Source organism: Sus scrofa, chromosome 7, assembly GCF_054392235.1.
Source record: "Sus scrofa isolate SSC_HxYL_T2T_F1_AM1 chromosome 7, Sscrofa_HxYL_maternal_Yorkshire_Landrace_v2.0, whole genome shotgun sequence".
NCBI classification, from domain to species: domain Eukaryota; kingdom Metazoa; phylum Chordata; class Mammalia; order Artiodactyla; family Suidae; genus Sus; species Sus scrofa.
The window spans coordinates 40,588,995-40,610,018 of NC_139389.1; the positions used below are offsets into that span (position 1 = coordinate 40,588,995).

At 48.7% G+C, this 21,024-nt stretch overlaps 1 protein-coding gene across 2 annotated transcripts in view; it reads left to right on the top strand.

Annotated features, from left to right (window-relative positions):
- PNPLA1 (patatin like phospholipase domain containing 1) overlaps positions 1 to 18,213 on the top strand; it is a 44,359-nt gene extending 26,146 nt beyond the window's left edge. Inside the window, exons 4-8 of one of the 2 annotated variants that reach the window (XM_084967955.1) lie at positions 1,044 to 1,253; positions 2,399 to 2,459; positions 8,816 to 9,150; positions 10,829 to 10,889; positions 17,891 to 18,213. In XM_084967955.1, the coding sequence (XP_084824081.1) occupies positions 1,044 to 1,253; positions 2,399 to 2,459; positions 8,816 to 9,150; positions 10,829 to 10,843 (621 nt within the window). In that variant the 3' untranslated portion in view covers positions 10,844 to 10,889; positions 17,891 to 18,213. Of the gene's footprint in view, positions 1 to 1,043; positions 1,254 to 2,398; positions 2,460 to 8,815; positions 10,610 to 10,828; positions 10,890 to 17,890 lie in introns of those variants that run through there. The other variant, XM_021100036.2, reaches the window with a different exon arrangement.
- Positions 18,214 to 21,024: the final 2,811 nt, after the last annotated feature.

Consider the following 21,024-nt stretch of genomic DNA (forward strand, 5'->3'; position numbering starts at 1 on the left):
CTTATATAAAGGGAAAATGAGATCCAGAGATTAGGAATCAGCTAGCAGATGGACCCCTTGATGCATGTCGTCCATGTAGTTCTCAGGCAGCCCAGAGAGTCGAGCCTCCTCGCATGGTCCTTTGCTCATCGCTGAGGAAATAGAAGCCCGGAAGGGGAAGGTGCTTGAAGGGGGACACGTGGTGGTCAGGGGCCATCTGGTGGGTGTCAGAAGTGTCCGACCTCAACAGAGGGAGGCGGCTCGGACCGGGGGCAATTTGGAGGAAGGATAGCTCACAACCTGCTCAGACTCGCCACACATACACCTTCTCAAAAGGCCATGGGGTGGGCTCCATTCCCCAGGCCTGCCCTCAGCTGTTGAGGGCCTCCACGAGGGCTGACTGTGACAGGGGCTTCTGCTCCTACTTGGTCCAGAGTATGGATGCCCTCTTCCCTCAGGGGCCTGGGAGCCCCAGCCTCAGCACCATTAAGATGGCAAAGGGGGGTTCTTGTGGCTCAGTGGGTTAAGAACCCAACTAGTGTCCGTGAGGACACAGGTTCGATCCCTGGCCTTATTTAGGGGTTAAGGATCCGGCATTGCCTTGAGCTGTGGTGTAGGTCTCAGACGCAACTCGGATCCTATGTTGCTGTGGCTGTGATGTAGGCTGGCAGCTACAGCTCCGACTTGACCCCTAGCCTGGGAACCTCCATATATTGCTAGTGCGGTCCTAAGAAGGGAAAAAAAAAAAAAAAAAAGACGGCAGGTTCGATTCCCTGACCTGTGCAGTGGGTTAAAAGACCTTGCGTTGCTGCAGCTGCTGTGTGGGTCCCAGCTGCAGCTTGGATTTGATCCCTGCTCCAGGTGCCCTCAGTATGCCCATTAAAAACAAAACAAAACCAAACAATGACAGAGGGGAGACAGGGCAGGAATAGAGCATGGAGACACGGCTCACCACCTGGACCTCTGCATCAAGGGACCCATCTCTAAATCCCCTGAGTGAGGGAGGGGACCTCTGACCCCAGGTAAGCATTCCTAACTCTGCCCACCCCCCTCCGCCCTCACAGCGGTACATGGATGGGGGCTTCACAAACATGCAGCCCTGCTCTTTCTGGACCGACAACATCACCATCTCCACCTTCAGCGGGCAGCAGGACATCTGCCCACGGGACTGCCCCGCCATCTTCCACGACTTCCGCATATTCAACTGCTCCTTCCAGTTTTCCCTGGAGAACATCACCAGGATGACCCATGCCCTGTTCCCCCCAGACCTGGTGGTGAGAAACAGGAGTGACTTGGGGGGCAAGGGGAGTCGGGGAGGCTAATGGGGGCTGTGGGGGATGAGGGGGCCATGGGGCCCGTTCAGGCCATCTGTGTCTCCTCCCGTCAAATGATTTCTTAAACTTCCTTCTAAAGCCTTATCCTGGCCTTGCTGCTGAGCACGTAGGTGACCTTGAACAAGTGCCCGAAGTACTCCCAGCCTCAATTTTCTCTCCCATAAAATGAGATGATGTCAGTCCCGCCCATAGGAATGTTGACTGAACTCTCCCATTCTGACATGCAATGTGAGGTCAGCAAATGATGGCCCAGGGACCAATACAGCCTGGGAGCCTAAGAATGGGTTATTTTTAAAACATTGTTTAAAAGAAGAAGAAGCAACTGAGACTATACATGGCCTGCAAAGCCCGAAATATTTACTATCTGGCCCTTTAGAGAAAAGGCATTGTGGGCAGTATCTCTTATAATCCTCCAGGATCCTCTGTGATAGATATTATCATTATTCCCATTTTACCTTTTTTTTTAAGGGCCACACTCAGCATATGGAAGTTCCTGGGCTAGGGGTCAAATTGGAGCTGCAGCTGCTGGCCTGCACCGCAGCCATAGCAATGTGGGATCCAAGCCATGTCTGCTACCTGCGCCACAGCTCACCGCAATGCCAGATCCTTAACCCACTGAGCAGGGCCAGGAATCGAACCTGTGACCTCCTCGTGGATGCTAGTTGGGTTCGTTTCTGCTGAGCCACAACAGGAACTCCCATTATTCCCATTTTATAAGTGAAGAAACTGAGGCTGTGGGAGGTTACATTCACAAAGCGACCCAGCCAGTAAGTGGCAGCACTGGGATTTGAACCCAGTCTCCAAATTCTGCCCTGCATCCAGTCCAAACACACCTTCTGTGGTCCTACTGTAAACATCCCACCCTCTCCCACCCAGGGGAAGCTGACGATCGGCCGTGAATGGTTTAACACCTGAGTGCAGCACACATGCGCCGGTGACCAGGCACAGCTCCCCACTTCCTAGCAGATACTGAGGGATGGGACACCGGATGGGCACGTTTTGGAAAGTAGCTGCTCTGGGTGAGGGGACCTTGGGTCTCTCTGTTGCCGCAGCCTTGCTTATCTTCCTGGTGCTCCACTTTGCAGATCCTGCACGATTATTACTACCGAGGGTATGACGATGTCGTTTTGTACTTGAGGCGTCTGAGTAAGTACCGTGTGGAGTCCCAGAGGAAGAGAAGGAGGTGGGGCAAAGAGGGGAGGAAGAAGGATTGAGCGGAGGAGCATTTCTCCCAGTCTGAGAACTGGGAGTGCCCTTTACCCAGGAAAGCCAGCAAGGGGTGCAGGGACCTGACAGCCTTCTTTGTCCAGGACAGGCCACTGGGGCCAGAAATTAGGGTCTCTATGGAAAAGGGGCCTTAGGTTATTGACGTGACAGTGTCTAGGCCTTTTGTACAAGTTTATGTCTTTAAAACCTATGTTTAAGGAGTTCCTGTTGTGGCTCAGTGGCTTAAGAACCTATCTGGTATCCATGAGGATGCAGGTTTCATACCAATCAGTGGGTTAAGGATCCAAGCTGCTGCATAGGTCACAGATGCGGCTTGGATCCAGTATTGCTGTGGCTGTGGCGTAGGCCAGCAGCTGCAGCTCCAATTCAACCTCTAACATAGGAACATCCATATGCTGCAGGTGTAGCCCTAAAAAGAAAAAATAAATAAAAATAAAAACTATGTTTAAGAAATACATGGAGTTCCCTGGTGGCTCCATGGGCTAAAGACCTGTTATCACTACTGTGGCTCTGGATATACCTGTGGCACAGGTTTGATTCCTGGTCTACAAACTTCCACGTGCTGTGAGTGCCGCCAAAAAAAAAAAAAAAGTGAAAACTATGTTTAGGAAATACATAGCTATATCTCCCTGGAGAATTCCATTTTCATGTCACTATACTCTCTTCCATTTTATTCTCTTTCCAGTAGAAGACTATTGTTAATGTAGAACTAGATGTGACTAGTTCATTTTTGCATGAGACTTTGAGTCTCACAAACAGAAGAGAAGATCCCTGGCCCTATGTTGGTTTGGAAAGCATGGTCCCACCCCTGTGTGTCCTCTGTGTATCATCTGGGTGCAAGGAAGATTCCAGTTACACACTCTAACTCCGTGAAGGCCATGCAGACATCCCTGTTACATGAAAATGAAAAAAGAAATGAAAAATGAAAAAACACTTTTCTGTATTTGATTAATTCCATAGGAGCTCCCTGGTGGCTCAGTGGGTTAAGGATCCAGCACTGTCACTGCTATGGCTGTGGTTACTGCTGTAGCATGAGTTCAACCCCAGAACTTCCTCATGCTGAGGGCATTGCCAAAAAAAAAAAAAATCAAAACAAAACCAAAAACAAATTAATTTCACAGAGCATATTTACAGAAAAAGGGATTCCTGGATCAAAGTGTGTTTACCTAATTATATTATAAATTTTTTCTTCCATGTTGCCATATGGCTTTTTTTGGGGGGTGGTGCGCTGAGTCCAAGGCATGTAGAAGTTCCTGGGCCAGGGATCGAACCTATACCAAAGCAGTGACCTGAGCCACAGCATTGACAATGCCAGTTCCTTACATATTGAGCCACCAGGGAACTCTGTAACTGGCTTTTTTGGCAGCTGTCTAATATTCCATCATGGTTGTGCAGAATACTTTGATCATTCCTTCGAGTTTCCAAATGTTCACTATTATAAACAGTGCTGTGGTGAATTTTTGTGGATGTAGGTTAAAAATATATATATTTTAGGAGTGAGATTAAACAGTTGAATGAGTTTTTTTCCTAGGATATTTGTATTTTTTTTTATTCAAAATTGCTTCCTGCTATCCCAAGCTCCCCTTGTAAGGACTCTACTTTCTCCTGAGTTCATTATCCACACAAGGGGGGTGGGGAGCATACCTGTGGGGATATACCTGTGGCACGGGTTTGATTCCTGGTCTACAAACTTCCACATGCTGTTGGTGCCGCCAAAAAAAAAAAAAAAAAAAGTGAAAACTGTGTTTAGGAAATACATAGCTATTGCAGGGAATGGAGAGAATGGGGCCTCTGGAAGCATCCCCCAGCTGTGTGACCTCCAGGAAACCAATCTCCCTCTCTGAGTCTTGGCTCCTAATCTGTTAAAAAGGGTGTAGGAGTTCCCACCGAGTTGCAACAGGATCAACAGCGTCTTGGGAGGGCTGGGACGCAAGTTCGATCCCCAGCCTAGCACAGTGGGTTAAGGATCCAGCATTGCTGCAGCTGTAGCTTAAATTGCAACTGCGGCTTGGATCTGATCCCTGGCCCAGGAGCTCTGTATGCCCTGGGGGCGGTCATAAAAGAAAAAAATGGGGGTGTATATCTTGGTTCTTGACACACCGACTGTGTGACCTTAAGCGAGTAATTCATCTCCTAGGGCCTCAGTTTTCTCATCTGTACAAGGGGCTGATGGTGGCCCCTACCTCTGGGTTTTACTCCTTGCCGTCGTCAATCCGGTCTACTGCCTCCTCTGACCTAGGGAACAGGCCCTCCCTTTCCCTCTCTGCAGGACAGACTCCTCCTAAACTGGACTGTCCTCTGACAGCTCCCCCATCCTCCACGTGTGTTCAGGTGACAGCTATGAAGCTGAGCTCCAGGTCCCCCAAAGGAGGACAACCTGGAGGATGCAGCTGGCAGTGGAGATGAGGTGTCGCCCACACAGCCTCAGGAATAGGAAGGTCTGGCGAGGGCCTGGATTCTTCCCACCACCAGCTGGGGTGCTCTGTATTCTTTCCTCAGGAATAGTGTATATGGAGGACCTGGGGCTTGGGGGTCCCCTGATTTGGTTCTTGGATCTTGGAGCAGACATCCCAGGAAACCCCTCTCCACCTCAGATTTCAGCCTGGCTACCTGGCTGCCTCCATACCTGTCTCTCCCCTAGAATTTCCCTTTCTCCTCCTCCCAGGGCAAGCCCCAGGCAGAGTTATAAAGTGGGTTGTTAAGCATCTCTAGTCTCCCCCACTTCTCAGTAGCTCCTTCTTCCACCCTCTGGGAGGAGCCGGTGCCCTCTCACCCTGCCGCCTTCCACCTTCGCTGGTGTGGACGTTTTCACAGGTGTGGATGATGGTCTTAAACCCAGGCCTCCACTTCTGCACTGGGGCCACCTAAGGAGGATGGCAGTTTTTCCCGAGGGCCCTGGAATCACTCTAAGTGGGAACAGATACAACTCACAAGGGACACGATGTCTTGTGCTGGCTATCAGCTGTTTTTGCTTCCTCTTGTGGTTTGCCAGCATGTGCATGGGTTTCTCAGTGCAAATTTCAGCTCCAGCACCTAAATCCTCTGGGGTTCGGTGGGGCTGGAGCTTTTTCCCAGCACCAGATGCGAGCAGGAGATACAGACATATTCCTGAGATACTGTGGTTGGTGCCCAGAGTTACACTCTTTTTTGTTTCTCTTTTTCTTTTTAGGACCGCACCTGTGGCATATGGAAGTTCCTGGGCTAGGGGTCAAATCGGAGCCACAGCCACCCCAACTCAGAATCTGAGCTGCATCTGCAACTTATGCCACAGCAGCAACACCTGATCCTTAACGCACTGAGCTAGGCCAGGTATTGAACCAGCATCCGACTAGGATACTAGTCGGGTTCTTAACCCGCTGAGCCACAACAGGAGCTCCCTAGAGCTACGCTCTTAATCTCCACCTAGCATCTGGGAACAGACAATGGAAGTGGGCTCCAGCCTCCTGCCTGCTCTCTGAATGGGGGGTGGGCTCCGGCAGGAAGCTGTACCTGCAAGTTGTGACCTTCAGCTCCTTAGCTCACAGTCTGGCATCGTCTTTCTTTTCTTTTTTTTTTTTTTCTTTTGTCTTTTTAGGGCCGCACCTGCGGCATATGGGAGTTCCCAGGCTAGGGGTCTATTTGGAGCTGTTGCTGCAGGTCTATGCCACAGCCACAGCAAGCCAGATCCAAGCCGTGTCTGTGACCTACACCACAGCTCTGGCATTGCCAGATCCTCAACCCACTGAGCGAGGCCAGGGATCGAACCTGCAACCTCATGGTTCCTAGTTGGATTCGTTTCTGCCACGCCATGACGGGAATTCCTGGCATCCTCTTTCTCCTCCCTCCTGAGGACTCACATCCACCTGCTTATTCCTGTCGCCAGGTGAGCCTCCGTCCCCACCCTTGGCCTCCCTTGGCAGCAGCCTTCTGCCAAAGGGAAGGGCACTACTTGCCGGCATCCTTGAAAATCCACATTCCTCACACAGACTCGTGGGCTTGGGCAGTGAGTGAGTTTGGAGCTCAGGGAATGCCATGTCTGAAATACCCATCCCGTGTTAGGCATGCCTGGGCATAGTGCCTTCCTCCTTCCTTCTCTCTCTCTCACACACACACTTACACACGCACACACACACACAGAGTTGTCAAACCAGTACCACGATCAAGATAGTGGACAATCTTTTCCTCCCCAGGACTGTCACGGCTTCTGTTACCATCCATGGATAGGGCTCCCAGACATATCTCCAACCCTCTTCTCTTCTCCGAGATCCAAACCCACATGCCCAGCTGCCCACTTGTCATCTCTCCTTGGGCATCTCAAAGGTCCCCTAAACTCAACATGTCTCCAAACAAATTCATGACCTGTGCCCTCCCAGACCCACCCCTCCCTGGTCACATGCTCAGCCAGCAGCACCGTCATCCATCCGGCTGTGTGAACCACGGCCCTCCCCTCACCCTCCAGCCGATCCATCACCGATTCTCATTGATTTTACCTCCTAAACAGAATTCTCTGCTGCTCTCGATCTCCTTCCAGGTGCCCGCTCCACACAACTATCCGCAGCACCCTGACAGGGCCCCCTGGGTCCCCCCTTGCTTTTCTTAGGGAATCTCTGCACAGCAGCCACAGAGATCTTGTCACAACCAGAGACAGTGCATTACCCACCCCCGCCAGCTCATAGGTCGTCAGGGGCCCCATGAAAGCCAAGGGTTCTTTGGGGTTGGCAGATGCAAACTGTCACATTTAGGATGGGTAAGCAATGAGGTCCTACTCTGCAGCACAGGGAACTATTTCCAGTCTCTTGGGGTAGATCATGATGGAAGATAGTATGAGAAAAAGAATGTATATGACTGGGTCACTTTACTGTACAGCAGAAATTGATACAACACTGTAAATCAACTATATTTATTTTTCATTTGTTTTGCTTTTTAGGGCTGCACCCATGTTTCAGGCTAAGGGTTGAGTCGGAGCTACAGCTGCTGGCCTATGTCACAGCCACAGCAACTCCAGATCCAAGCCGCGTCTGCGACGTACACCACAGCTCACAGCAATGCCGGATCTTTAACCCATTGAGCAAGGCCAAGGATCAAACCTACAACCTCATGGTTCCTAGTTGGATTCATTTCTGCTGCGCCACAATGGGAACTGCTAAATAAATTATACTTTAATAAAAATTTTTTAAAAAGAGGAGTTCCCACTGAGGCGCAATGGAATCGGCATCTTGAGAGTGCCGGGACACAGGTTTGATCTCCAGCCTGGCACAGTGGGTTAAGGATCCAGCATTGCCACAGATGCAGCTTAGGTTGCACCTGTGTCTCAGATCTGATCCCTGGCCTGGAAACTTGATATGCTGAGGGGTGGCCAAAAAAGAAAAAAAAAAAATTGTAAAAAGAGAAAACCTAGGATCCTAGATCCCGCCAACAAGCCCTTGGGTGGTCTGGTGCCGGCAGCTTCCCCAGCCCCATCTCCCGCCATAAGCATCTCCACGCCTGTTCCACCCACACTGACCTTTCAGAGACGCTCCCCAGAACCTGTTGCCTTCTTTTGGGCTGTTCCCCTGTCTGGAATGCTCCTCCCTAGCCCACCCTGACTGCCCCGGGACCTCTCCCGCTTCACGTCTCAGCTCACGTGTCACTCCCTCTGAGAAGCCCTCCCGTGAAGTCCTTCCTGCTTCCCTCTCTCCTAGCACCGTGTTCCTCTCTTCCTAGCACTTTTCTTGGTTAAAACTTGAAGTCATTTGGATGATCAGTGCCTGCCCCCGTGCTCGATTGTAAGCTCCAAGAGGCCAGGAACCATCACCCCTATTTTTGTCTCCCCTACCTCCTCAGTGCCTGGTATAACGCTGGGTTCAATAAGTATCCACTGAATGAGTGGATCAATACACAATCAAATACTCACTATAAATTCAAGTAAGTAAAGGAAAGCCATGGAGGGAGTTCTCATTGTGGTTCAGCGGGTTACGAATCTGGCTAGTATCCATGAGGACGCAGGTTCAATCCCAGCCTTGCTCAGTGGGTTAGGGATCCCACATTGATGTGAGCTGTGGTGTAGGTCACAGACATGGCTCAGATCTGGCATTGCTGTGGCTGTGGTGTAGGCTGGCAGCTATAGCTCTGATTTGCCCTTAGCCTGGGAACTTCCATATGCTGCAGGTGTGGCCCTAAAAAGAAAAAAAAAAAAAAAAAGATTGAAAAGCACTAGTCCTGTTTATGAAAATAATTTGGGAAACCATTTTTTGCAAGCACCATGCTGATGTCAGGGGTTACTAATGCCACCTGTGACCCCATGTTGTTTTTCCTAGATGCTGCTTACCTTAATTCTCCTTCCAAGAGAGTGATTTTCCCTCGGGTAGAAGTGTACTGCCAGACAGAACGTGCCCTGGGCCATGAATGTCCTGAACACAGTAAGGCAAGCCTCCAAACAGAGCAGGCCAGTCTGGAAGAATCTACACAACTGGCTCCCGAAGGGGAAGGAAGGGGTGACCATGCTCCACCTCTGTCCCCACCTGTGCAGACCCCTGACTCCACATGGGAGAGGCCTGTGGAATCACCTCTTTTGCCACCTGGATCACTCCCAGCTGTGCACTTGGACCCCAGCTCAACACCTGGGCCATCACCTGGATCACCATCACTGCAGGTACAATCGACTGGATCACCACTCAGAACCCCATCCCCCCAGTCATCTCTGTCACCCAGGCCATTCCTGGGGCCTTGTGCTGGGGGGACACCTCCAACATTGCCCCGATGTGCTCCTTCAGCGTCACCTGCACAGCTACCAGTGGAGGAACTGGGCCCAGAACTACCCCAGGATATGGACCCTTCTGGCTTCTTACAGCTTCCTGGTGTCTGGAGCCCGCTGGCAAGTGTGTAACAACATGGTGGCTGAGAACCTTTGCTTCCAAGGGTGCATTGGTGAAGATAGGCTCTGCCTATCTACCTGCTATGAGGACAGGCCACCACAAGAGGGCAGTGTATTGGGTTTGTTTTTGGTTGGATTTTTTGTTTTTTGTTTTTCCCCAGTGATTTCTTCAGTGATTCTCAAAGCGTGGTCTCCAACCAATAGCAATAGCATCACCTGAGGCCTTGTTAGAAATGGAAATTCCCAGGCTCTACCACAGACTTACTAAATCATGAACTGGGGGTGAGATCCAGCTATCTTGCTTTTTAAATTTTTTTTGCCTTTTTACGGCCTTTCCTGTGGCATATGGAAGTTCTGCTGCAGCTGCTAGCCTATGCCACAACCAAAGCAGTGCAGGCTCCGAGCCACATCTGTGACCTATGCTGTAACTTTCGGCAACACTGGATCTTTAACCCACTGAAAGAGGCCAAGGACCGAACCTGCATCTTCATGGATGTTAATCAGATTCTTAACCCACTGAGCCACAACAGGAACTCCTGCCCTTTTTTTTGGAACCACAATACCAGACTCCCTTGCTGACTGGATGCCAGTTGGGTTAGCCAATGGAAGGCAGCGGTAAGAGATCAGAGGGTGGGCCAAGGGTATTTCTGTCCTCTAGCCTCATCCCTCCCTGCCTTGGGAGAGCTTGGGCAGAGACTGAGTTTGCATATGGCCACAGTTGCAGAGAACAGGGCCTGAGGCACTTGTATTTTTGCTATTCCCACTTGATATCACATCATGTATACTAAAACATACCTGTTTATGGGAGTTACCACTGTGGCACAGTGGGTTAAGGACCTGGCCTTGCTGCAGCTGCAGCATAGATCACAGCTCTGGCTCGGATTTGATCCCTGGCCTGGGAACTTCCATATTCCACAGGTGTGGCTGAAAAAAAGAAAAAAAAAACCTGCTTCTTCTGTTAAGTATAATTTTTTTTTTTGGCCACACCAGTGGCATGAGGAACTTCCCAGGCCAGGGACTGAACTCACACCACAGTTGCAGCCTGAGCCACAGCTACAGCAATACCAGATGCTTAAAGCACTGTGCCACAAGGGAATTTCCATTAAGTGTACTTTTAATTATGAAACTTTTTGAAAGAGTTTGCATAAATTTAATAATTTTGTGCTTGATCATACATTATGCATTTTATTCAGGTGGTTTAAACTTCATTGCATTGACATATAAGTGTAGAAAAGTTTCATTGTGTTTCATTTCACTTGTTGGCGTAAAGTTACTTAGATAACTATTCATTGATTACAAAACCAAAGTCCTCTGAGGAGCTCTAATGTTCAGCCAGGGTTGAGAACCATGGCATTGGTGTGTCTGTCTACTTTCTGGGCTGGGGTTGGGGCAGGGCTCGGATGGTGGCGGACACAGGACAGGTCACGAACCACCGTTACTTCATCTCTTTGCCCAGGGAGAGCCCAGCTGAAGACTCCCATTGTGCGAGCAAGGTGTTCAAGAGAAACAAACAAAAGGCAAGTGGCGCCAGAAAAGTCTTCCCAGGACATCCACGATCCCAGAAACCAGGCAGCAAAGTGCAGTGACCATGACTGAAGTTTCCTAATTCCATGGGGAAGAGCAGTTTGGGGAATGGTCTGCAGGAAGTTTATGGAGGGTGGGCGTTGCGGGGGGAGCGGTCAGTAAGGATGGGAACGAGGACCTGGGTGGGCTTTGCTGTCAGATGCACCCAAAAAATCCCTGCTCTGCTGCAGTCTCACCCGGCGAGCAAGCTGAGGACACTTGGTCGTTCTGCACCTCTGTTTCCTGATCTGTAAAATAGGGCCGAGACCAACTCATAAGGCTCTTGTGAAGGTTTAACAAGGTCAGCCTTGTATATTGCTTCCCAGAGCGCCAGAGTGTACAGCACTCAATAAGCAAGAGATATTATGGTTCTTTAACTCTCAGAGGTTAACATGCCACCTCTCAGCTTCTGAGTAGAACTTTACGTAAAAACCAGCCTGGAGTTCCCGTCGTGGCGCAGTGGTTAACGAATCTGACTAGGAACCATGAGGTTGCAGGTTCCATCCCTGGCCTTGCTCAGTGGGTTAAGGACCCGGCGTTGCCGTGAGCTGTGGTGTAGGTTGCAGATGCGGCTCAAATCCCACGTTGCTGTGGCTCTGGTGTAGGCAGGCGGCTACAGCTCTGATTAGACCCCTAGCCTGGGAACCTCCATATGCCGCAGAAACGGCCCTAGAAATGGCAAAAAGACAAAAAGACAAAAAAAAAAAAAAAAACAAAAAAAAAACAACAACAAAAAAAACCAGCCTGTATAGGTGGGTGCCCACGTGACTCAACATGGAGAGCTCTGAATTGTCACCAACCTCCAGCTAAAAGCTCTGATCAGTGTAGGCCTGCGTCTTACACCTTTCGACTGTATTAGATTGTCATTGATTTAGCCAGTCAACCTCTATGAGCACGTACTAAGTGCCAAGCACTCTTCTGGGCTGTGAGGATATCAAAGATGAATTTAACTCAGTCCCCAACATTCAAAGGTTTACCCCCAAATTGAACTTTAGACCAAAGACAAGAGTAAAACCAACTAATTTGCCAAACTGTGAGCCACATAACGTCTTAATTTTTTTCTTACTAAACTGTAACATTGTTTTTATTTTAAAAAAATTTTTATTAATGTATAGTTGATTTATAATGTTCCTTCAATTTCCACTGTACAGCAAAGTAACCCAGCCACCCATACACACATATTCTTCTTTTTTTTCCATTTTCCGTCTTACCCAAGAGATTGGATACAGTTCCCTGTGCTGTACAGCAGGACCCCATCACCCATCCGTTGTAAATATAAATCTGCTTCCATCAACCCCAAACTCCCCGTTAGCCCCTTTCTCTCCCCCTCCCCCCCCTTTTTTAGGGCTGCACCCATGGCATATGGAGGTTCCCAGGCTAGGGGTCAAATTGGAGCTACAGCTGCCAGCCACAGCCACAGCCACAGCAACACCAGATCTGAGCCGTGTCTGCAACCTACACCACAATTCACGGCGATGCCAGATCCTTAACCCACTGAGTGAGGCCAGGGATCGAAGCCGAAACCTCATGGTTCCTAGTCATTAGTTTCTACCACGCCACAACAGGAAGTCCTGTAACATTGTTCTTAAAGGCACAGCAGAGATTTTCTAGTGCCACAGTGGGTTAAGGATCCAGCAGTGTCACTGCTGTGGTGTGGGTTTGATCCCTAGCCTGAGAAATTCCATATGCCATGGCATGGCAAATAAAGTAAAATAAAATAAAATAGAATGGAATAGAATAGAATAGAACAAGTGGATAAGCAATGAGATGCTGCTGTATAGCACAGGGAACCATATCTAGTCATTTTTGATGGAACATGGTGGATAATGTGAGAAAATGTATATGTATGTGTGACTGGGTCACTTTGCTGTCAGTAGAAATTGACAGAACACTGTAAACCAACTATAATGGTAAAAATAAAAATCATTTAAAATAGAATAGAACAGAACAGAATAGAGAATGTCACATGCATACATACACATTTGAAGATTCAAAATGCCAGCTGATTCAAAATTCAAAAACAAGCTGTGTATCATCTGCAATTATTTCACTGAATTACCAAAGTATCCTCTGAATGGAATAGATCCTTCTATTTAATTTACTTCAAGCCTTTATTGGTTTAAAAAATCCCTGTATTGGAGTTCCTGTTGTAGCTCAGCAGTAAAGAACCCACCTAGTATCCATGAAGACACGGGTTCAATTCCCTGGCCTTGATCAGTGGGTGACGGATTCAACCCCTAGCCTGGAAACTTCTATATGCCACAGGTGTGGCCCTAAAAAGGAAAAACAAAAAACCAAAAAAACAAAAAACAAAAAACCCTACCGTCAGAAAGGGAAGACTAACATAAAACTGCTTTAGCCAGGAATTCCCCCTGGGGTATAGAGGGACTGTTGGTGTCTCTAGAGCACTGGGATGAAGGTTTGACCCCCGACCTGGCACAGTGTGTTAGGGATCCAGCATTGCCACAGCTGCAGCATAGGTCACAACTGTGGCTCAGATCTGATCCCTGGCCCAGGAACTCCATATGCCGCAGGGTGGCCAAAAGAAAAAAAACAAAAAAAAAAAAAAGCTCAGGGTAGACATTCCATGAATTAGTGTGTATGTGTTTTAAATCAGATGTTCAAATCCATATGCTCATGTGGATTGTGTTAATTATTGCTACTATGGTAATGCTGTGTAACAACCCCCTCCCCCAAGATCTCGATGAATTTCATAGGTCTGCCTGGGCTGGGAGAGCTCTGCTTAGGGGAGAGGTTAGGGTCCAGTCTTCCCCTGTCCCTTTGTATTCCAGGACCAGCAGTCATGCCAGATAAGCTCTTCTCCTGGGACCTGGCTAGATACATGCATCAGCCTAGCTTTCCTCTGCTAGCCATATCCCTCCTCTAGTAAGAGTTCAGTGGCCATCTGACTTAGGTTGTGTGCTGGCCTCAAGGCAGAAAGACAGATTGAGAAATCAAGAGACTACCTATGGGGAGTTCCTGTTGTGGCTCAGTGTGTTAAGGATGCAGTGTTTTGTCTATGGGGATGTGGGTTCAGTCCCCGGCTTCGTTCAGTGGGTTGAGGATCTGTCGATGCAGCAAACTGCAGCATAGATCACAGATGCAGCTTGGATCTGCTGTTGCTGAGGCTGTGGTGCAGGCCGGCCCCTGGCCTGGGAACTTCCATATGCCACAGGTGCCGCCGTAAAAAGAAAAAGAGGAGTTCCTGTCATGGCACAGCGGAAACCAATCCGACTAGGAACTAAGAGGTTTCGGGTTCCATCCCTGGCCTCACTCACTGGGTTAAGGATCCGGCGTTGCCATGAGCTGCGGTGTAGGTCACAGACGCAGCTTGGATCCCAGGTTGCTGTGACATAGGCCAATGGCTACAGCTCCGATTGGACCCCTAGCCTGGGAACCTCCATATGCTGCAGGTGCGGCCCTAAAAAGACAAAAAGACAAAAGAAAAAGAAAAAGAGACTGCTGACAGGAGTCAATAGTCTGACTACAAGTGGAAAAGGAGGAGGTCCATCTTGCTGACTGCCACCCACACCCTCCCAACGGCTGCTGTCTTTCAGACTTCCCAAATTCTCACCATTAGACAGCCCCTCCTTTGAGTTACTGTGGAATCTCCTCCTATTCAAAGGAGGACTTAATCTAGTAGATAAACTTTGTGTAGTAGTTATTATGTTCCCAGGCACTGTGGCACAGAGAGGTTAGGTAACATGCTCAAAGTCACTCACTTGGTAAATGGCTGTGCCATGAACCCAGATCATCTGTCACTCGGAGGTACAGCCTCCCAGGGTAGAAGGGGCACCGGAGGCCTACTCTAGTTCCTCCAGTCTGGGCAGAGAGAGGCCTGGAGGTGCACTTGGACATGGCGGGGGTAGGTCAGGCTGGCTTGGGTGCCATGCTGATAAGGCTGGATTTTGCCTGTGGTGCTGGGGAGTCATTGCAGGATTTACACAACAGAATGACACACAGATTTGAAAATTTTCCAATAATGTGCAAGCTCACATTCTAGCATTTCTCTGAGGTAGATTCTTCCGTTGTCTTCCTGTAGTTTCTCAGAGAGGACAAGGGACTTGCCCAGGGTCACACAGCAGATAGAGAAGGGCTTGGAAATCAGAACTTTCAGTTCCCCACTGTTCATCCCATTTCCCCTCAAATGTGCTTCCTCGAATTCTCACATCCAGGTCTACTCCCTGTCCACTAGACTTCTCTTGGCTTTCCATCTCCGAGACAATTTGAGTCACTTAGAGGCCTCATCCCAGCCAGATCTAGGAATACAGCTGCCCTGAGGGGTGGAACACCCAGGGTGCCACTGGAGGCCAGGCACTGCCTGCCTGTCCCACGATACTGTGATGACCCCTGAGCTCCGTCTACCTAGCTTCCTTTCTACTCCCACCTGCCTCTTCCTGGTCACAGTCAAGGCCAACACTCACCCATTTAATGCCTTGTACACTAAGAAAACAGCACCCCTTCCTCAAGAACTTGACAGCCAGTTGCCCGAAGGTTGGCATAACACACTGATTTCATTTGAACTGCCGACTGCTAGAAAACTCTGTGAATGACATACAAAGCTACAGAATGTATAAATAACATATAGAAAACTATACAAATAACACATGACCTAAGAATGTCTATGACACGCCTACCCTTTTCTACTGGCTTTCTACCCTTATACAGGACACGATCTGCACAACTGTACTTAGCATGTTGGAGGCCACTCTACCTCTTTCCCTTTCCTGTAAAATCAAACAGCAAATGGACTTTTGTAACTCAAATTATGTTCTAAACACTTTTTTATCAACCCTTGCTCTCAAATGGAATTCTTCCTTGGCAAAAAGACCCCTGTATATATGTATACATATATATATATATATATTTTTTTTTTTTTTTGCTTTTTAGGGCCACACCCATGGCATATGGAGATTCCCAGGCTAGGGGTTTACAGGCCTAGGCCACAGCCACAGCAACTCGGGATCTGAGCCGTGTCTGTGACCTACATCACAGCTCATGGCAACGCAGCTCATGGCAATGCTGGATCCTTAACCCACTGAATGAGGTCAGAGATCGAACCTGCAACCTCGTGGTTCCTAGTCAGATTCACTTCCACTGTGCCACGACAGGAACTCCAGACCCCTGTATAATAAAGTGAACCCTCAAACTGGGTTTTGGTATAAATTGAGATTTCCAGTTTCTACACGTCATCCTGGCCGCTTTCTCAGGATGCCCCAGGTGTATCAAGCTGTGAGGAATGTTCTCAGTGGAAGGGAGGTTGGAAGTCCTTGATGCAGGACTTAGAAATGATGACCTGGAGTTCCCACTGTGGCCCAGGGGGTTAAGAACCCTACGTAGTGTCCATGAGGATGCAGGTTTGATCCCTGGCCTTGCTCAGTGGGTTAAGGATCCGGCCTTGCTGTGAGCTGCGGTGAAGGTCACAGATGCAGCTCGGATTCTACCCATAGCCTGGGAATTTGCACATGCCACAGGTGTAGCCCTAAAAAAGAAGGAAAAAAAAAAAAAAAAAAGAAGAAGAAGAAGGAAGGAAGAAAAGAAGGGAGGGGAAAAAATAGAAATGATGACCCGTGTCCTTTTTCTAGGCAGCTGTGAGCCAAGAGAGAACACTTGAGCTGGGATGAGAGAGAACCTGACTACTGGGAGGCTGAGCCTTCTCCCCGATGCTCTCAGCCGCCCTCCCCTCACCCCAGGCCTTTCAGGGACCAGGGTGCCAGCAACTACTAAGCCCAGTAGTCTAGAGGGTCCTGTTTTCTTGTCTAAACATCCTCCTAGTGTCCCTGTGGTCCTTCCATTACTCTGCTCTGGACAGACAGACGGACAATGCAAACGGGCACTGAAGAGGAGCGTGCAGCCCAGCCTCCTCCTGGCTGATGGGGCTCTGGGCCTTCCTCCCAAGCCAGCCTGAGTTGGCTTCTTTGCGGTCCTAGCCCCCCGGATCTCATCCACAGGGCAACTCCTGAGGGACAGTTTCTCCTGTTTCCCTTGGTGTCAAGAGACCATGTCTCCTACTCGCTCACACAGCACAATAAAGGCTTCCCTGGGATCACTGGACACAGCCTTGGCCGCCCATGGGAAGCCCCCAATGGAGCTGATCGGGCTCACAGCCCTTACCAGCCCCCCAGGGAGTATGTGGTGTGGCTGGGTGGCGCGGGCACCCTAGCCGTCCCTGAGTCCTGCTGTGGTTGTGGACAAAGCAGGAGGCCCTTCGTCTCTCCCCCCTGCACTCCTAGCCCGAATGAGGGCAGATGGTCCACTGTTCACACACAGTAAAAATGTTCTACGAGAAAGACACCTCCAGCCTCAATTTTTCCAACCTTTACACACACACACACACACACACACACACACACACACATTAGCTCACTGCTTCCCAGAGTGTGGACAACCTCTAACCCCAGCCAGGCCCAGTAAGCAAGCCAGGGCTGCCCACAGGCCTCAGATGCATTTGCTTACCAAATCCTAGAATACAAATCCCAGGTGGAGGACAGCTCTGGACTGTGGCCCCTGAGAAGGAGACATGCAAATCTGAGCCATGGAGGGTAGGAGGTGATACTATGGAGGCCCCAGTGGAGCCATGTCAGGGAGCAAGAGTCCACACAAGCCCCCTTTAGATGATTCTACCTGGAGGAGCCTAGATGTACCTTCAAGTGGCCTACGAAGAATCAAGTCTCAGGTGTTCCTGTTGCCTGCGCCTGCTATGATTCTGCAGCCCAGACCAGTGAAGGGAGGAACCCCAGAATTACATGGAGTAGCTCCAGTCCATTTCTCCATGAACGGTCTCTTTGCAGGGGGCTGTGTGCTCAGAGGCCCTGAGAAAGGGAGCTGGGGGCTGGGGGGAGGGCTTCAGTCTTGCACAACTCAGGAATGCTTATCCCCTGGTGTGCAGTAGAGAATTGAGTATAATATTAACTTTTCTTTTTTTTTTTTTTTTTTTTTTTTGGTTTTCTTTCAGGGCTGTACCAACAGCATATAAATCAGGCAAGGGAATCAGAGGTAGGTACAGCTGCCAGCCTATGCCACAGCCACAGCCACACCAGATCCAAGCTACATCTGTAGCCTACAGCACAGCTCATGGCAACACTGGATCCTTAACCCACTGAGTGAAGCCAAGGATCGAACCAGCGTCCTCATGGATACTAGTCAGGTTCATTACCACTGAGCCGCAACAGGAACTCCTTAACTCGAAGCCTGTTTTCAGAGCCCAGACGTGCTTGTTATTAGTTGATTATCATTGATGTTATTGATAAGTATAAATAAATCCCCTCGTATATGTTCCTTCATTTGATTTAATTTTCCTCTTCCCCACTTTGAGGTAATTAGAGAATTGTTCTGGCATTAGTTCTAGGGTTGCCAGAAAAAATAGGGGACACTGTGAAATTTGAATTTCACATAAACAGCAAATAATTACTTAGTGTAAGTATGTCCCCAGCACTGCAATTATTTTTTGTAGATCTGAAATTCAAACTCAGCTGGGCCACCCATATTTTTCTTTACTAAATTCAGTAACCCTAATAGTTCCTTACTCCTTTTATGCCTTTTTTTTTTTAAACCAAAACTAATGGATTTTTTTTTTTTTTTGGTTCATGGTTTGTTTGTTTTTAATTGAAGTATACTTTACTTGCAATGTTGTGCTAGTTCCAGGTGGACAGCAAAATGATTCATTTAGACATATATATTCTTTTTCAGATTATTTTCCATTATAGGTTATTACAAAATATTGAACATAGGTTCAATATAGAAATGACTCTTTAAGGAGCTTTATGGTGTCATGTCATATTTAAGTCTCTAGGCCATTTTAGTTTTGAATTTTTTTGTTTTTGCTTTTTTTTTTTTTTTTTTTTTTTGTCTTTTTGCTATTTCTTGGGCCGCTCCCATGGCATATGGAGGTTCCCAGGCTAGGGGTCCAATCGGAGCTGTAGCCACCGGCCTACGCCAGAGCCACAGCAACGCAGGATCCGAGCCGCGTCTGCAACCTACACCACAGCTCACGGCAACGCCGGATCGTTAACCCACTGAGCAAGGTCAGGGACCGAACCCGCAACCTCATGGTTCCTAGTCGGATTCGTTAACCACTGCACCACGACGGGAACTCCCCTGTTTTTGCTTTGTTTGTTTGTTTTGGCTATGTCCACAGCATGCATAAGTTCCCAGGCCAGACATCAAACCTACACCACAGCAGTGAAGCCCCGAACACTTAAGCTGCTGAGAACTCCATTTTGAGTTTATTTTGGTGTAGGGTGTGAGGGAGTGTTCTAATTTCATTGACTTACATGCAGCTTTCCAGCTTTCCCAACATCACTTGCCAAAAAGACTATCTTTTCTCCATTTTTTTTTTAATTTTTAGGGCAAAACCCTCAGTATATGGAAGTTCCCAGGCTACAGGTAGAATCTGACCTGCAGCTGTTGGCCTATACCACAGCCACAGCAATGTGGGATCTGAGCTGCATCTGTGACATACACCACAGCTCACAGCGACACCAGATCCTTAACCTACTGAGTAAGGCCAGGGATCAAACCCGCATCCTTATGGACACTAGTTGGGTTCATTACTGCTGAGCCACAGCAGGAACCCCTCCATTGTATATTCTTGCTTCGTTTGTCAAAGATAATTGACTGTAGATGTGCGGACTTATTTCTGGGCTCTCTATTCTGTTCCATTGGTCCATTTGTCTGTTTTTGTACTAGTACCACACTCTTTTGATTACTGTAGCTTTGTGGTATTGTCTGAGGTCTGGGAGGGTTATGGCTCCAGCTTTGTTCTTTTTCCTCAAGATTGCTTTGGCAATTCCGGGTCTATTGTGTTTCATATAAATTTTAGGATAATTTGTTCTAGTTCTGTGAAAAAAAATGCCATGGGTAATTTGACAGGGATCACATTAAATCTATAGGTTGCCTTGGGTAGCATGGCCATTTTAACAATATTAATTCTTACAATGAATGAATTGCTTTTGATGTGCTAGTCACTGTGCTTTGAAATTGGGAGGTGTCACTGGTGCCAAAGCCAAAGCTGGAATACTCCCTGGTCTTCCAAATGAGCATCTCTGGCACCTATAGCACAGCCCTCCCCTAACCCAGCCAACCACCTGAGCTCAGCCAGGTCTCTACCAACCCCGTTACGTCTGACTCATCCACCCAGCCTGGAATTAGGTTCGTTACATCCTAATGTCACTTGCCCCCCTTTCAAAAGCCTTTCAGAGCAGCAGGGTCTCCTCTGCCCCTCACAGATCTTGAAGCCTCCATGCTGTGACTTGAGGGAGCCCCACCCTCACATGGCATCCCACTGCCCTGGATTCCTCTTGGCACAAAGTTCCCATACCCAGGGCGAGGGTATGTGTCTTCTACATCTGTGTTTTCCATAGAGCTAGCCTCAGACCTGGCACATAGTAAGTGCTCAACAAATGATGGTTGAATAAATGAACTCATGGATTAGACGATAGGCACTATAACAGGGCTTCCCGGAACAGTGTCCTGGGCTGGTTCTCTCTGCAGCTGGCTGTGTGGCCTTGATTGCTCCCAGCCCCAGCTTCCTCCTCTGTGAGATGAGGACAGTTATGCTGCCCTCTCCTGCCCTCCTCACAGCAGGAAGCTGCCCCTCACAACAGAAGACCAGCCATGGGTAAAAGTTCTTCTCCCCAGGCAGCTGCTGAAAGGACTCACGTGTTTTCTGAGACAGGGGCAAGGAGGCCTAAAAATGCCTTTCAATGGAGCCCATATTTTCTGGACCAAAAACCAGGCACTGTATTCTGTTCATTTTTATCCAGGTTCTGAGTGACAGGGTTTGGGCACCAATGTTTAGGGATTAATAAGACAGATGGTGTAGCATCAGGACTGGCCCAGATTTTCCTGACCGTATAATTCACTGTCACCCAAACAGTCATGGAACTGTAGAATGTCCAGTCCAGAGGGGAAGTGTCTTATCTCCAAGGTCATCAGCCTATAGGTGGCTGGACTAAAACCCAAGTCACCTAATGCTCATCCCAGGACAGTTTTTTTACTGCCTACTATCCAGACAAGGCCCCCCAGCAGGGACAAAGACCCCCACAGACTGGCTTAGATGTGGCAGACAGTCCCATCAGGCCCCCACAG